This window comes from Sinocyclocheilus rhinocerous, unplaced genomic scaffold (assembly GCF_001515625.1).
Source record: "Sinocyclocheilus rhinocerous isolate Xijiao unplaced genomic scaffold, SAMN03320098_v1.1 scaffold945, whole genome shotgun sequence".
NCBI classification, from domain to species: domain Eukaryota; kingdom Metazoa; phylum Chordata; class Actinopteri; order Cypriniformes; family Cyprinidae; genus Sinocyclocheilus; species Sinocyclocheilus rhinocerous.
Window position 1 is genome coordinate 1,503,230 of NW_015629570.1, and position 15,963 is coordinate 1,519,192.

The 15,963-nt window shown below is 32.0% G+C and overlaps 1 protein-coding gene across 1 annotated transcript in view; it reads left to right on the forward strand.

Moving 5' to 3' along the window:
* The window catches only part of LOC107739349 (tyrosine-protein phosphatase non-receptor type 4-like), a 38,485-nt gene that overhangs the window by 19,119 nt on the left and 3,403 nt on the right, over positions 1 to 15,963 (forward strand). The window contains exons 11-22 of the mRNA XM_016551444.1: positions 993 to 1,061; positions 4,138 to 4,272; positions 4,376 to 4,531; positions 11,916 to 12,075; positions 12,167 to 12,247; positions 13,124 to 13,165; positions 13,420 to 13,434; positions 13,619 to 13,775; positions 13,877 to 14,049; positions 14,832 to 14,922; positions 15,009 to 15,070; positions 15,167 to 15,313. Of these exons, the coding sequence (XP_016406930.1) occupies positions 993 to 1,061; positions 4,138 to 4,272; positions 4,376 to 4,531; positions 11,916 to 12,075; positions 12,167 to 12,247; positions 13,124 to 13,165; positions 13,420 to 13,434; positions 13,619 to 13,775; positions 13,877 to 14,049; positions 14,832 to 14,922; positions 15,009 to 15,070; positions 15,167 to 15,313 (1,288 nt within the window). The remainder of the gene's footprint in view (positions 1 to 992; positions 1,062 to 4,137; positions 4,273 to 4,375; positions 4,532 to 11,915; positions 12,076 to 12,166; positions 12,248 to 13,123; positions 13,166 to 13,419; positions 13,435 to 13,618; positions 13,776 to 13,876; positions 14,050 to 14,831; positions 14,923 to 15,008; positions 15,071 to 15,166; positions 15,314 to 15,963) is intronic.

Sequence of the window (15,963 nt, forward strand, 5' to 3'; positions counted from 1 at the left end):
ATATCGGCAACCCCAGTTGTGTTCCTCTGCGGCCAGATTATACCTTGTTGTAACCTATATATTATGCTCTATTCATTATTTATTAGAAACCTTGCACTTTTCTACTCCGTTTTAAATGGTGTTCTTGAATTCAAATTAAGCGCGGTCCACTGCTGCACACGTGCCACAATATCGATACAGGGACAGCTGTATCGATACTCGTATCGTCAAATCGCTGTGATGATACATCGTCGTATCGAACACAGCACTAGTATGTAGTGGATATATGAGCAGGCCATGGCACCCCAGTCTTGTTACACTTGTGGTGTTCCCACTCAAAAATGACCAGCCTACAAAAAATTGCTTATGGAAATTTCTTGTTATTCCAAATACCAAATATTGGTATTTATATTGGTAGTTTTCTTTCACACAGTTTTGTATTTCTTTTTGGAACTGATTGATCATAGGCTACACTGATCTGAGCTTATGGACTTCAGTTTTTGAGTGAACATCGTCGAAGTTATACACAAATTATGTTTTTTCTTCACTCAAAAACATGCATAAGCTTGGGTCAGGCTTAGATTTGGTGACAATATAGAATAACTAGAGCAATTTTTATACATTTTTGACCAGAAACATCAAATTAGGTAAAGGATTTTCAGTGCAAGTAAAGTATGTTAAGTAAAGTTAGTTAGTACAATATGTTAAGTAAAGTTAGTATTTTTAGTAAGTAAAGTTAGTACAGTATTTTAAGTAATTTTGCTTGTATAAAATGTTTTGAAACTGCAAATGCATACATATCAAAATATCATACTGAATTTAATTGAAAAGCTGAAAATTATAAATTTAAGCTATATCACCTGCCACTATTAGCAAGTTATTGGTTGTGTTTCTCAAGTTTTGCTCACGACTGTAAGTCATTTTGTCAACTGTTGCACAGTTATCTCTCGTGATTCTTGCACAAATGTAGTTTTGAGAGCCGACAGTGACACTATGTTCTGGATTTTTTGCAGTGGTAGGACAGAGGTGCAGTCTGTACAGTACGGAAAGGAAAGAGGCAACAAGAACAGAGTTTTTGCAAGGTAACACATTTTTAATAACCAATAAGCGGGGGAATTCTGTGCAAGCAATATGCGTTATGTAACAATTTGGAAGTAAAAAGTTATCCGGTAGTAATACTTAACCATTGTGCTTATTTGTTCACAGCAGTGTTATTTTAGTATCTTTGAGAATTTTTATTAGTATTTTTAATTAGTTTTTATTTTACATTTTAAATTCAATTAGTTTTATTTTTTTAATTAATTAATTTTTATTTTTTTAAATGTCTACACAGTTTTCCATATGTAAGCTTTTACTTTTTAGTATTTAGTTTTTCAGTATATCAAGTTAAAATAAATTAAAAGTAGAAATGTTTCCTGGGCAACTGGATGATTTTTTTTTAAATATTTGTTTTTTTATGAGTTTTTTACATTTTATTTTGTCTCTGTTAATGGTTTATTTGATAAATATATATTTTTATATTTCTATGGTTTTGGTTCTAGTTAACTATAAAAGCCCTGGTTCACCACACTATAGACAGTGATGTGGATATTTATCGTGGTTATATCTGCTATATTTAGCAGTATGTGCCGATGTATGCGTGTACGTGTCTGGGTGTGTTGCATTATGGAAAGGCTCGCACCTATCTCGATCCCTGTGGTGTTAGGTGTCAGTGTGTATGTGTGGTCAGATGTTCTCAGAACGACACCCAAACACAGGAAGTGTAAGCAGGGCTGTGTAGCGCACGGCTGTGAAGGGCGTGCACATGTCGTGCACATGTTTGTGAAAACACACTCAGACGTTTGCTTCGAAGATGCTGAGGCTGAAAGTTAAACTACGGTTTATGGTTCATCATACTTCTAGGAGGTATTTCTTTTCGACTACGCCGACCTTTTCTCTGTGAAGGGTGCGATAATTGTGTAAAGTTTGACACATTGTTTTTGAGGAATATGTTTGTGGTTTTTAAGGGCAACGTGTACGAACATCACAACAGGAAAGAGTAAACTAGTTTTGGTGTATTGCTTGCTACTTTTTTCTGATATTTTCATTGGAAAAATATGTTACTTTTTACATTTTACGTTCATGGTGGTTTATGTAAATTCTAAGAAATATCGCAGAATGACTTGAAATGGAAATGTTTTTCATAGTATTTCTAAAATGTACGAAATCCAGTGAGTTGCGTTTCTTTACGTTTGAGGAATGTTTCAGGGCACTTTGAAAGAAAATGTTCAGGATTTTTAGACATAGCATGTGTACAAATGTAGCAGAAAAACATGTTTGTTTGTTTCACGTTATAAAACAAAAATCATTGTATAATGTGCCGTGCTGGTTTACGTAAATGTTAAAAAATATATCAAAAATTGAGTTAAAATGGGTGTTTTCTCTAAATATTTGTATGAAATTCATTAAGATTATTTTCTTTACTTTTGAGGAATGTTTCTGGACAGTTTATTCAAAAATTTCAGAAGTAGCGACCATCATAAAAGGAAAAAGTTTTTTTTTAAAGCTAGTGTTTGTGTAGTGCAACTACAATAATCTAGTATGGTTCTTTAATGAGTGGCTTAGTGTAACAGACAAGAGCAATTTCTTTGTAAACTAGTGGGATGCTTTTTTTACGAAAACGTGTTTAAAAATCTGTTTGATATTTATGGTTTTTAGGAGTACAAGTAACAATGTTTGTAAACTAGTATTGGTGTAATGCTAACTATATTTTATGTGTTTTTTGGGGGGGCATTGTAATGTGTAAAATGTTTCATGTTGTTTCATGTAAATGCTAAGAAATATCGCAGAATGAGTTGAAATGCAAACATTTTTCATAGTATTTATAGTGTACGAAATCCAGTAAGGTTTCTTTCTTAACCTTTGAGGAATGTTTCAGGGCACTTTGTTAGATATTCAAGGTTTTTAGACATAGTAGCAGAAAAGCTTGTTAGTTTGTAGTTTTGACAATCTAAAACAAAAAACATTGTGTAAAATGTACCATGTTGGTTTATGTAAATTCTATATAAAAAAAAAAATATCGGAGACGGAGTTAAAATTGCTAAGTTTTTTTTCTTCTAAATATTTGTATGAAATTCATTAAGATTTATTTCTTTAATTTTCAGGAATGTTTCTGGGCAAAAGTTTTTAGAAGTAGCAACAACAAACAACCTAAATGGAAAGAGTGTTTGTTTGTAAACTAGTGTTTGTGTCGTGCAACAACAATAATCTAGTGAGTAAAGAGTAGCTTAGGGTAACAGAAAAGAGCAATTTCTTTGTAAAATAACATTCAGATATGAAAAAAAAACGGTTTGATATTTTATTTATAATTTTTAGTAGGCCTGGGCGATAAAACGGTATCGATATTTATCGACGGTACACCTTCTTCGATAACGATATAAAAAAATTTCGATATAGGCACGTGCTATGAGTGACGCAAACAGCACACACAAACACCAAGCTCAATGCGGAGAAGATCTTGACTAGGTGAAAACCGTAACCAAGCCATTCACACAGAACGCATATTCAGCGCATTTTTAGACGGACAAATATGTTTCCTATGAAATATCGCAAAATTGAGGGAAATCAAGTTTGAATTTGAAATGTTTATGTTACAAGGTACTTTGTTATAAAACGTTTAAGGTTTTCAGTAGTAATAAACGTAACCGCAAATGTTTGTTTGTAAACTTGTTTGCTCATCGCAAACTTGCTTTTGAAATGTGTAAACTGAACCTTGTTCATTTACATATTGTAAATAACGTTACATTTGAAATAGTTGGGCTTTTCACAATATTCCTAAAGTTTACGATAACTAAAGACTTTTGAAAAGAGTCGCATGTGTATGAACCAAAGATAACAGGAAAGAGTGATTGTTGGTAAACTATATTTAAAGGTCACTTTCTTCTACATTTTTGCTGTCAAATAAATTTTAATAAAGTTTATGAAGATTACCAATTGTAATTCTAATTGTTACGTAACGTCAAATGTGCCATGTTGGTTTATGTAAATGCCACAGCAGTAGTGATAAAAAATTTTTACAAATGCAAAAATTTGTATCAAATTTTACATTAGAAATTGCATTGTACATTGTTTCTTGTGGTTCTGGTTGATGGATCTGTTGTGAATCTAATGTGTTTCCAGGTCGCCGAGCAAGCCTCTGGTCAGAAGACTGATGAGTGGTTTGGACTGGGAGACCGTCAGCAGGAATTCCCTCTCGGACGACCGGCTGGAGACTCAGAGTCTGCCGAACCGTTCTCCACCAGACTCGCCCGATCAGTGAGTTAACACACGCTCACAAACTAACCCACATAACGCAAGTCCATCCAGTCTGTGGGTTAGCGCTCCAATTATGTTTTTCATTTCTTTCTTTGCTCAGCAGTAACTCCGTGTTCACCACAGACGGGGCGCGGGTCAGGCCTTCCTCCATTGGCCACCTAGTTGATCACGTGATCGATGACTCGCCATGCCAGACGTTCACCAATCACAAGTCTGCATCCTCCACACAGGCCAACAGCATCAGCCTGGACTCAACACCGTGAGTTTTGAACTTTCTGTCAGTATAAGTGAAACTGTGCTCATTATCACAAACTTTTATTCTATTCAATAACTGGAAAGAAACAATCACAATTCAGTATGCGAATATGGCAATGATAATAATTGCTAGATTTGTAGTATTTTTGAATACTGAACATTCTTACAGTAAAATTTTTTACTTTTAAACTATTTAGATAGTCAATTAATTTGTTGATTTATTTTTTTTAATGATTAATTTAATGATTAACCCTTTCGCACGTGAGTTTAAAATATTCTAGCTGAGCCCCCAGCGTGAGTTTTTTTTTAGGCGACCGTTATTTTAAAATGTATCGCCTTATTGTTTCCATGGCGACGCGTCATGCTTGTCATGTGACACAACGCAGCCACAATAGATCTGTATGACACATGGATCGCTTTTATTTCGTTTTTCCTGTTTTATTCAAAATATTCACAAACATGCTCACTATATTATGAAATATCTGATATTCCGATTCTGAAATATGTGCAATTAAATCTATTTGGTAGTTTAAACACTTTTATATCGACCGTGTTAGTTGATCTATACCGCGCTTAGCGTGTCCGATCTGACTCTGCGCCAGGCAAAGCGCGAAAGCGGATTTAAATTCAGCAGTTGATGACGTGACGCACTGAAAGTTCTAATCACACCGGTGTGATTGTACGCGTCAAAGGGTTAATTAAAGCTAATTTTATCTCCAGTAGTTCTTCTACAGTGTGTCTTGTAAATTGATGGTTGTAAAACAATTTTTGTTTTTGTAAAATTTACTAAAGTAAATTTACACTATACATTTCATCTAAAAAGGTTAAAAATATATATGTATATATTTATAGATTTTATTGCTTTTTATTTGTAACCCTAACATGTTGTTAATCATTTGTAAAAAAAACAAAACAAAAAAAGTTTGTGTAAACTATTGCATTTAGTTTAATTCATAAGTTTATAGTTTGCGTTTAAGCATGTTTTTCTTGTACAATGTGCAAAATTGAAGGTTGTAAATCAAAAAATGTAAATATACACTTTACATTTTGTGCAGAAAAGGTTTAAAATATAAATGTTACAATGTAAGTGTAAAAACAGTCAATGATTACATTAATTTTCAGTGGTTTAGTAGTTCCAGTCCTAACTTTTTGTTAATTATTTGTATTAAAAAAACAACAAAACAAAACAAACAAACAAAAAAATATATATATATATTTATTTTTTATTCAAATATAAATATATGTGTAAACGATTACATACAAAATCTAAATGTTACAATATAATTGTAAAAACGCTTACAGTTCATTTTCAGATTTCAAGTTACACAAACATTTTCAGTTGGCATAAACTATTGCATTCAATTTAATATGTAAATTTATAGTTTATGCATACAACTTTTTACACAAGACATGCATCTGTTTATCACAAACTTTCATCCTCTTCAGTGTTTCATACAGCTCCATTTTTAGACAATTTTTTTTATTATCAACCCGAGACGTTTAGTTTTTTGGCCTTAGTGGTTACCTTGGTGTTTGGCAGTGTGTTTCAGCCTATTGTGAAATTAAGCCACATGAATGTTCCCCCCAGTGCAGCTACAAAGCTAAATGTTATGATGCTAAATCATCCACATTGTAATTGTTTACCTGTGTGTTTCCTGTAAAAATTCTACTTGGTATAATAATCACTTATCTATCACCCCTTTAATCCTGTCATGTGCAGTTGGATAATTTTATTATTTGTATTCAGGATTCTAGATTCTGATCTACCCAGTGATGCGTTTTCAGCACACAAGGGCTGGACTGACACACTTTGAGTCATCAAAGTTTCCGCTGCGAAATGTTGTTCTTATTTTAGCACCACACAGTAGACGCACACTCTCTCTGGCAACCTGAGGTTTAATATCGTGTGACCACACACCTCTGACGAAATGACACGTTCGTGGTTCGACACTGTTTTCACACACATTTCAGTTTGAGAAACGGCGAGCGTTTGAACTAGGGGAAATTGCTTTCAGCTTTGTGGTGGGCACAGTTCAGTGTGTTACGGTGGCACGACTGATTGAATTTACGCCGATAAACCCAGCACCATTTTCCATTGGAATAATCTGCGACCACGCATTTCCTTTCTCAGATCATGTCATCTCATTTCGCAATGTCAGAATTTCCAGATCTAGGCTGTCCAGTTCACTTTCGATTCATCGCGTGCATCGATTGCTCTTTGATGTGGAGTTCTCATGTTCTACATAAAGATTAGAGTTTTAAAGAGTCTTGCTTCTTATCTCTTTTTTGACCTGATTATGAAAAGAAATGGCTGTGCTTGTAAGGTGAAATGTAGTGGTAGACGAATCACAGTTTAGTTCAAAATTCAGTAGATGTAAGCAGGAATAGCCTGAACAAAATTCAGTATGCAAATAATTGGAAGAAAGTAAGGTCCAACTAAAATTATTATGCAAATATGACAATGATATCATTGCTAGATTTTGTTTAGTTTTGTTAAGTGTACACTGTACATTTTGTGTGCAACGGATTTAAAATGTAAATGTTACAATGTAACATTTTCGTTGTAATTTTTATTGCTTTGTTTTTGTAGTCATTCACATTAACATAATTGCGCAAATTGTCACATTAAAATCACTTCATAAGTTTAGAGTTAATGCGTTAAAATTTTTCAGTTTGAACACCTAGTAAGTGAAGTCCTGTAGTTTAGTTAATCATAGGGGTGACTCGATACCACTTTTTCAGAACCGATACCGATCCGATACCAAAAATTCTGAGTATCTGCCGATACCGATATCGATCCGATACTAGCAGTTTTTTTAAATCAGTGTAGAATTTCTATACCTCAATGTGTAGGTCGATCATCACTCTTTTGTATGTTACACACAATCTACTAAATATAGACAGCTTCATTATAAAGAAAAAATAACAAACAAAAAAATATATAATCATCTATGACAAAAATACTGTTATAAACTAGGTTAATGGATAATTCTGTAGCAAAAGTTACTCTAGAAAAATCATGAGTGCACAATAATTGTATAAAAAACTAAACTTTTAGTGAAAAAAAAATACATTATTTAGTGGGTAACAAATAACCTTAGGACAACTTTGATTAACTTTGATCCACTTCAAATGTTGACTACTGTATAAATTAAACGACATTTCTTTTAAATGTATGGCAGAGTAATGAGGCAGCAACATATGATAGATAAGACGAACAAGAAAGGCTATTAATAATCTTTCATTGCGCAAAAGTATTATGATACTAAAGGCTCCAAATACAGAGCGGCACAAAGCGCTTATGCGCATCCCGTGCGCAGAATGATGCGCTTGAAGCAACACGGCGTCAAAGCGCGCAGCATAGAGAAGTTTAAAGCACAAAGTGAAGAGATATTGATGCGTAGTGTATTAAATATGTGCGTTAGTTTATTAAGCCTTTTCTTTTAATAGTTTTAAATTTCAGTTACTGTGCTCGTGACGAACAATTCATAGTGCTCTTTACTCCAGTATAGTGATCTAACCAGATATCCGGTAGAAATTTACACGATTTAGAAACGGCACGAAATGCCAGCAAGATAAATTCCTTTTTATGCAAAACCATTTATCTTTATTTACAGATCAAGTATAACATTTAGGAACATTTAATCATCTTGGAGAGAGTTTCATCGTCTTGACTGTCATAACCGAACGCGACGTGCAGTTTGAATGCTGAATGGAGGATGACAGACCGCCGCAGCGGGAAGAAGAGTTTACGTGAATTTGACTTTAATATTCATTTGTACCTCACATTAAACTATAGAACAACTTCAGAACACTTGAAATATAGTGCACGAAAACTTTATGCTGCTTTATAATGTTTTTGTGGCTTTCGTGGGGCTTAGTAATAACACAGAATAGTATACGCACTATATCGGATTTGGATCGGTCTCGTCTGACCGATACCCCGATCCAGCAGAAAATGCCAGTATCGGAGCAATACCGATATGAATATCAGATCGGCGCACCCCTAGTTAATCATTTGTAAAAATCGTTTGTTTACGCAAACTATCATATTCAAATGAATATGCAAGTTAATAATTTAGTGTAAGAATGTTTAAATGAATCAATAGTGACATTTATTTACAGTTTGCTTTATTATTTTTTTATGTATTTGCAATACCTAATTATTGGAGCCCTCCAGTTTAGTTAATCATTCGTATAAGCATGTTTGGGCAAACTGTCGATTTAAAATTAATTTGTAAGTTTATAGTTTATGTGTAAGAATGTTTCAGTTTATCAGTAGTGACACTTATTGCCAGTTTTCGTTATTTTTTATTTGATCACTGGAGTCCTGTAACAAGTTTGCACACACAAAAGTTTGTGTAATCGTTACATTTAATCTATAGTAAAATTTATTGTTGATTTTTCTGTTATTTTTTATTTATTTGATTCACCTAGTTGTTGCAGTCCTGTAGTTTAGTTAATCATTCATAAAAAAATGTTTGCACAAACTACCCCATTTAATTTAATGTGTAAGTTTATAGTAACAAATAAGACTTACAATTAATCCACAGTAAAATTTATTGGCAGTTTGCATTATTATTTTTATTTATTTGCAATACAATATAGTTATTGAAATCCTGTAGTTTGGTTAATTATTCGTAAAAACGCTTGCACAAACTGTCGCATTAATTCGTAAGTTTATAGTTTGTGTAAGAATGTTTCAGTTTATTATTAGTGACATTTATTGTCAATTTTCAGTATTATTATTCATTTATTTGATCACCTAGTTATTGCAGTCGTGTAGTTTAGTTAATCATTCGCAAAAACATGTTTGCGCAAACTATCACATTTAAATTAATGTGTAAATTTATAGTTTGTGTAAGATTTTACAGTTAAAATATAATAGTAAAATTTAATGCCAGTTTTTTATTTGATCACCTAATTAATTATTGCAGTCATGTGGTTTAGTTAATCATTCAAAAGAAAAAGTTTACGCAAACTATCGCAATTAATTTAATGTGTAAATTTGTAGTTTACGCATAATATTTTTACAATTTACAATAGTGAAATATATTGGCAGTTTTCATTATTATGATTTTTTTATGTTCACCTAATTTTTGCAGTCCTGTAGTTTATTTAATAATTCGTAAAAAATAATTATTTGCTTAGGTGTTATTAGGCTCATTGTTTGCAAAAAAAGTTGAAGATATAAATGCTACAGTATAAGACCCAGCTAATTGATTAATTACAGACTATTTTCATTGTTAGTTTTCATTAATTTAATCAATTAGTTGTCTAACTTTAAAAAAATATCTAAAAACAATGTTTGAGTAATGAGTATTCAGTAAGTCTAAATTTGTATGTTAAGCAGATCAGGCAAACTGTACACTAACCTTCATTCATTACAACTGGTTAATGCAAACAATTTTACGCTATTCAGTGTTTTCGACTCGGCACATTCAACTGTCACAACCCACAGTTAAACAACACAAAAGACGAATCGGATATCTTTCCCTTCAGCCTGACAGTCCAAACAATCCTGGTCTTCGTTCTAACGGCAAATTTTTTTAGCCTCGTTTGTTTTTATTATGTAAATGTCCTGGAGGCTGGAGCGCTGTCTGTAGACTGCAGAGCAGAGGGGCTTTCTTGCTTGAAATCTGAGCATTCATAATGAGACCGTGTGTGTGTGTGTGTGTGTGTGTGTGTCCGCAGAAATGGCTTCTCTCTGAGCAACAGTCCCAGGTCTTAATACTCTTCGCCTGCTATGCAAATACGCCGAGCTTTGATGAATTGTTGGAAATCTTCGCTAAATACCCAGCAGATATACAGCGCTGCTCATGCCTCCTGCTACTTACTTACAGAACATAAATCATCGTTGTTGCCTAGGCTACACCGTTTTATGAAAAGTCTGAAAATGGGGGAATCAGATCATCTTACACATGATCCTTGGATGGTTTACAGTTCAGTTTATCCCTGCTTACAGACAAGGTCTCCACGGTTATGGAAAAAAACTGGGATCAGGGAATTAAAAAAAAAATTATATATATATATATAGTTTAAAAATGTAAACAATTTTTAGGCTTGGAAAAAACTGTGAATCAAAGTTATCTAGTTACACTTGTCTCTAAAATATTAAATCTGCTAGAAATTGCTGTTTGTAAGGGCAAAAATCCTAGTCTAGAAATCATGCACAACTGGAAAAGTGAAAAGATGTGTGAGAGGTCAGAGTTTGTCATATCTATAATTTTGCCATAATAGAAATGCAAAAAGTATAAAAAATTAAATAAAATTAAGGAAATAAAATAAATTAATTTTTTATAATCGGAAGAATTTCTCTTATTTATCAGCCAGTATTGGATATTTAATTTTCGATGTTTGTTTCTTCATATATAGTGCTAAAAATTGTGAAACAAAACAAAAGTGTGAATATACAGTATGCATTTTACAGTGTAAGAGTAAAAAATTACTTGTTATTGACGTTAACTTTTATTTTTGATTTACTGTTCATTTCATTAGGGATTTTATTGCTTAGTTTTTGCTGCACTAGGATTTTTTTTGTATTCCTTCTTAAAAACTTGTTTGGAGAAGCAAACAAAATGTACAGTTTTGTTGAAGTTTACAGTTGAAATTTACATACAATTTAATGCTTAAGTTTATAGTTTAAGAAGTTTAAGTTTTATCACATAGTTATTAAATTTAATGGGTAGTACCAGATTGAACTCTTTAAGAGCATTTTCTTATAGTAGAGAACTCAGCTTATTAATTTTATTCAACTTTCATGTCAAATTGAGTAGTTATCAATAATTCATACTGTACATTAATAATATCGTAATACCTAACATCAATCTATTGATTTAAGTTTTTAGTATTTTATTTCAATTCGTTTAGCTTGAGAATATGTAAATGATACATATGCAAATACATTATACATTTTTAATTACATTTAAATTTTTAAATTTTTTCTTTTTACATTTGTAAACTGGATTTTTAATAGGCTATTCTTTCTTGCATCTAAATTTAAAAACAGATTGGACAGGTTTTAATGGGTGCATCCTTGAAAATGTGTATTATTAAAAGTATAAAAACTGCATAAGTATTTATCTGTAAGTTCCACAGTCTGTTTCTATATTACATGATCTTAATTGGAGGAGGTGTGATATTTGTTTCTCTAAAAACGCCATAGATGGCGCTAAACACTTACACAAATACTCCTTCATACGAATCATACATAGACTCTTACAGGAGTGTTTTCCAGACTTTATTTATTTATTAACATTTAATTTGTTTTTTATGTATTTATTTGATGTATGTGTTTATTTGACCGGCTCTGACCTCTAAGCTGCACCGCCCACAAATGCAATACGTGGTGTATTCATGAATTCGTTTTTGCATGAATGTTTTTCCAGGTCTCCTGATGTGACGACAGACGAGCAGCCGCCGGCTCTGCCCCCAAAACAGTCCAGAAGAGACCCTCTGACCCACAACGGCAGATCCCAGTCTCAGCACGAGCTGGACGAGCACCTCAGCGAACTATACAATGTACCTGCGGCGTCAGGAAAGAGCATGGTGAGGAAAACACTTTCTTACAAACATAAACGCTATATGTGTTTGTTCATCTCTCGTTCATCGTTTGATTCATTTGTGTCTTTTTCCTCAGAATGGAGCTGTGCCTCATGATAATCTTGTTCTGATTAAAATGAGGCCGGATGAAAACGGGCGATTTGGATTTAACGTTAAGGTGTGTTTTTGGTTACTCAACTACAGTTGAAATCGAATATCATAAATCATAAAAAAATTATCTTCATGTTGTTTCTGTATCTAGAATTGCTTAGATGTAGCAGATGACATAAAATGCGATTGTCTGCTGTTTAACGCTAACTTTTAATGATATTTGAAAATTGTTTGTAATTTTACAAATAAAATTTGTTAAATTACAAATTTTTAATTATAATCAAATATCAATATGTTTATAATTATATGTTTAACATAATATATAATAATTCAAATTGTACAAAAATAAATAATAACAATATTTCATATTGTTTATATAAAATTGTATATTTTAAAATGACAGAAACCTTACTGTATATTTATTAAATAAAAAATGTAAGTAATAAAAAATATAATACTTTCAGTTTTAGATTCTTTTATTAAATTATAGTTCAAATGTACATGATGATAATAACCACAATAATTATTATTGTTATATATTATTCAATTAATAATTTATATATTATTTAAAAAAAAACATAAATATATATAAATCTCTCTCTCTCTCTCTCTCTCTCTCTATATATATATATATATATATATATATAATTCTATAATTTTTTTATACAGTATATGTAAATTTTTTTATTATGTAATGTATACAGTACTAAGAAGAACCACAATAATAATTATTTTTGTTAAATAGTATTTATACTATATACTAATATGTATAAATAGTATTTTATACATTTATACTTTATACTATGTATAAAAATAGTATTTATATAATAATATATATCCGTGTGTGTGTATAATTTCTTTTCATTCTTTTTTTCCTACTAAAATTATTATTATTTTTAAGTATGGATTAATCAATGTTAATAAATCTCTTCTTCATCCACAGGGTGGCGCTGATCAGAGGATGCCCATCATAGTGTCCCGTGTGGCTCCACATTTTTCTAAATAAATATTTTGTTTTTATAAATTATATTTTCATATATTAACTAAATAAATCAACATTTGGTGATTTTGTTTAATACAAGTTTCATACAAATTTAATACAAGTTTCAAAATGTCATAATTAATATAAATTACAAATAAATTACATTGCTGGTCTTATGTGTCAGATTGATTGCTACATATATCTCAGAGATCAGATGATGAGTGTTTTTATGTCAGGTGACATGAGTCTCATTGAAGTCACGAGGCACTTCAGTAAACAGCAGCTTAGCCCGATGATTGATTCTTGATTTCATTCCCTCAGACGGGAATAATGAAGTCTGAAAGATTTGAAATTCAGGTTGTTATTTAAACAGACTGAATTAAATGTTGATTTTCGACTTTTGCTGTGATTTCTATGGCCCTCACCTATCATCTGTGACCTTTGACCTCCGCCCAGGCTGATATGTGTATGCCGCGCCTCAACGAGGGCGACCAGGTGGTGCTGATTAACGGTCGTGATATCTCAGAGCACATTCACGATGACGTGGTTATGCTAATTAAGGCCAGCTGTGAGGACCAATCAGGAGAGCTCATCCTGCTCGTCAGGCCCAATGGTACGATCCGTCCGGACGTGCCTCCAGATTTGAATTTTAGTAGTTTAAATTATATGTCAAATCTAAAATACACTTACTTTCTTTCCTTCCTTTTCCTTCAGCCATCTATGACGTGGATGAGGAGCAGGAGAAGTTGGATCTGGAGCCAGATTTCCAGTATATTCCGGAGACGTCCGGTCTGGAGCTGAGCCACTCAGAGGCCGATAGTTTGAGATACTCCATTCAGCTGCTGAGAGATGGGCTGTCCAGCGGTACTGTGGCTGCACAGTTTGATGTAAGTTAGACAACATATACTAATACATTATTTCAGATTGATTGCTACATATATTCTAAAAAAAGTTTATTTTAATATATTATTTTATATTTATTATAATTATATTTATTTAGTCACTGTAGATCCAATATTAAGATATCAATTTTTTTTAACAATGATGTTTTAAGAAATATTAGAAAAGTATACAGAAATAGCGCAAATTTTTCATATTTTCATTATATTGATTTTTATAAACTATGTTATATATTTATTATAATGTTATAATATATGTATAATATTATATCTATATGTATTTAGTCATTGTAGATTCCTTTTAATGATTTAATAAATAATATTTTAAGACATTAGGAAATTAACAGAAATTATGAAATATTTTCTAAAAAATCTTTTTATATATTATTTTATTAACTAAATAGTCAAAACAATTGATTTTGTTTAATACATTTAATAAGTTACAAAATGTCATAAATTTAATATAATAAATTACATTGCTGGTCTTATGTTTCAGATTCATTGCAACATGTATTGTAAATCAATTTATATAAATTGCCAATTGTGTGTTGTGTATATGTTTGTGTGTGTGTGTATCATATCATTTTGATTTTCATTTCTGATTGTGCTACTATCTACATCTAGAAATCTTACGTTGCACTGGGTTGTCGGCTGCATTACATTTTAGTTACATAATTTCCTGTTGCTCGTTTCAGGCTGTCTCAGTTACTTCCTGTTTGCTGAGCTTGCTGTTTTAATGTCGTGAACTTAAACATTTATTTTTTTTACAGCAACTGTACAGGAAACGTACTGGGATGTCCATGTCATGCGCCAGATTGCCACAAAACGTCTCCAAAAACCGCTATCGGGACATTTCACCATGTGAGTACACACAGCTTGTTTTTGTTTTGAACTCAGAAATGTTTTCATGATTAGCTGGATGCTCATACCGGTTTATTTTGTGACAGATGACACCACTCGAGTTGTGTTGAAGGGGACTGAAGATTATATCAATGCAAATTTCATTAATGTGAGCTTTCTTCGTTGATTATGGTTATTTAAAAGTTATTTTGTCAATGTTTTGTTCTTAGAAAATTGTCATCTGTATATATTTATGTGTTTTCAGATGGAAATCCCAGGTAAAGGTGAAGTAAAGCGGTATATCGCCTGTCAAGGGCCTCTTCCTGGGACCTGCTCTGACTTCTGGCAGATGGTGTGGGAACAGAGCGCCGCCCTAGTGGTCATGCTCACGACACAAGTTGAACGTGGCAGGGTATGAAGATATTTCTTAAATTTCAATAAATAGAAATGATTCAGAGACAAAGGTGGTAAAAAATTATATTTATTTATTAAGCTGTGTTATTTTGTGATTTTAAAATTTAACATGTTAATAATTCAGTAAATGACAAATTAACTACTTTGCTGGACTTGTGTGTCAGATTTATTGCTACATATTGTCACGGATGCTTACTGCGGTAGAGCGAGGAACGAAGAGACGAGGGAATAACAATAATAACAGTCTTTAATAATCCAAAGAAACCAGGAACAAGCACGTAGCAACGGGGAACTGATGTTTAAGACTATATATATATATATAGTGCTGTCAAGTCTATTAATTGCAATTAATCACATTCAAAAATGTTTCTGTTTACATAATATGTGTATGTATGTGTATATTTATATGTATATATAAATACAAATACACACACATAAATGAATATATATTTAAGAAATATTTACATGTGTATATATTCAGATTATGTATGATTTAAACTATGCAAATTTCTTAAATATATACATGTATGTGTATATTTAAATATACAGTAAATAAACACTATGTAAACTCATTTTACACATTTTATTTTGAATGTGATTAATCGCGATTGATATATATATATATATATATATATTATAATTAATAAA